This window comes from Equus quagga, unplaced genomic scaffold (assembly GCF_021613505.1).
Source record: "Equus quagga isolate Etosha38 unplaced genomic scaffold, UCLA_HA_Equagga_1.0 HiC_scaffold_490_RagTag, whole genome shotgun sequence".
Taxonomy (NCBI): Eukaryota; Metazoa; Chordata; class Mammalia; order Perissodactyla; family Equidae; genus Equus; species Equus quagga.
The window spans coordinates 6,875-8,206 of record NW_025793904.1 but is presented as its reverse complement, the minus strand read 5'-3'; the positions used below and the strand labels follow the sequence as shown (position 1 = coordinate 8,206).

Below are 1,332 nucleotides of genomic sequence, written 5' to 3'. Positions count from 1 at the left end.
CAAAAAATATAATATAACAATACAGTGCAAAATCATGCAAAGAAGGGTTACAACGTGGATGCAGGGGACAGAGAAGGGTGAGTGCCATTTGGATAGGTTACTCAGGGAAACACATTAGGGCAAGCTTACATTTACAAAGAGATAAAAAGGAAATGAAACAGGGTCTACCACTTTCAAGACTTGATCTTGGGCTTCTCAGTGTCTAGAATGGTGAAAAATTGTTTGTTGTTTAACCCACCCAGTCTATGGTATTTTTGTAACAGCAGCCCGAATGGACTAAGGTAAGTACTCTATAGTGCTTGGAGGCCTGAGACCAAGTTAGAAGACTGGAATTGTGTGTTGACCACTTCATTTATGCAGCAGTCATCAGGGATATGGACCCTTGAAAACTCTTAGGGCCTTGCCCAGATCAATCCGAGGAGGTTATCCCATTCCTCTCTTACACTCAGAGCAACTGCAATTGCTGTCTTTAAGTGATAACATCTCTCCCCAGCACTCTCCTCAGAGCCTTCGCTACATTCTTATTCCAGAGAGTATACATTAAAGGATTCAGTGTGGGAGTAACGATACTATAGAACACAGAACCAACTTCGCCTTGCAATGGCGTGTGCTTGGACCTGGGCCTCATATATGAGAATATGTAGGCACCAAACCAGAGGGAAACCACAGTGAGGTGAGAGCTCCAAGTGGCAAAGGCATTTCTCTTACCCCCAGCTGAATGCATCTGAGTGACACTATGGAGGATGAAGATGCAGGATGTATAAATTGGAAAGATGGGGAGGAGGAGCAGCAGGACACTGCTGACCCACACAGTGGTCTCATAAGCAGTAATGTCTCCACGTACCAACTTCACAACAGCCGGAAACTCACAATAGAAAGGGCGGCTTTTTAGAGGCCCACAGAAACGGAAGTGCATCAAGGACACTGTGTGAAATAGGGAGTTTATGGATGATCCCAACCATGACATGACAGCCATCATCGGTCCCACCCTTCTGTTCATGAGAACAGTGTAATGCAGTGGATGACAGATGGCAACATAGCGGTCATAGGACATGAGCGCTAGGAGGAGACACTCCGCACCAGCCACAGACAAATAGAGGAAGTGCTGGGTCACACAGCCGGCAAAGGAGATGGACTTCTTGCCAGATACATAGTTGGTAGCCATCTTGGGGACGGTTGTGAAGACATACCTCAGATCCATAATGGAGAGCTGGCTGAGCAGCAAGTACATGGGTGTATGAAGCGGGGGATCTGCACAGATGAGGAGATTGGTGAGGGTGTTGCCGCTCACTGCAATCAGGAAGACCATCAGGGGCAAGGAGAAAAGAAAAA

General features: G+C 46.7%; 1 protein-coding gene across 1 annotated transcript; it reads right to left on the bottom strand.

Moving 5' to 3' along the window:
- Window positions 1-166: 166 nt before the first annotated feature.
- On the bottom strand, window positions 167-1,324 carry LOC124232350 (olfactory receptor 2AE1-like; the record flags this gene model as incomplete). Its single annotated transcript, XM_046649302.1, has 1 exon — window positions 167-1,324. A coding segment is annotated over one exon (855 nt), but the record flags the coding sequence as incomplete, so codon positions are not given.
- Window positions 1,325-1,332: the final 8 nt, after the last annotated feature.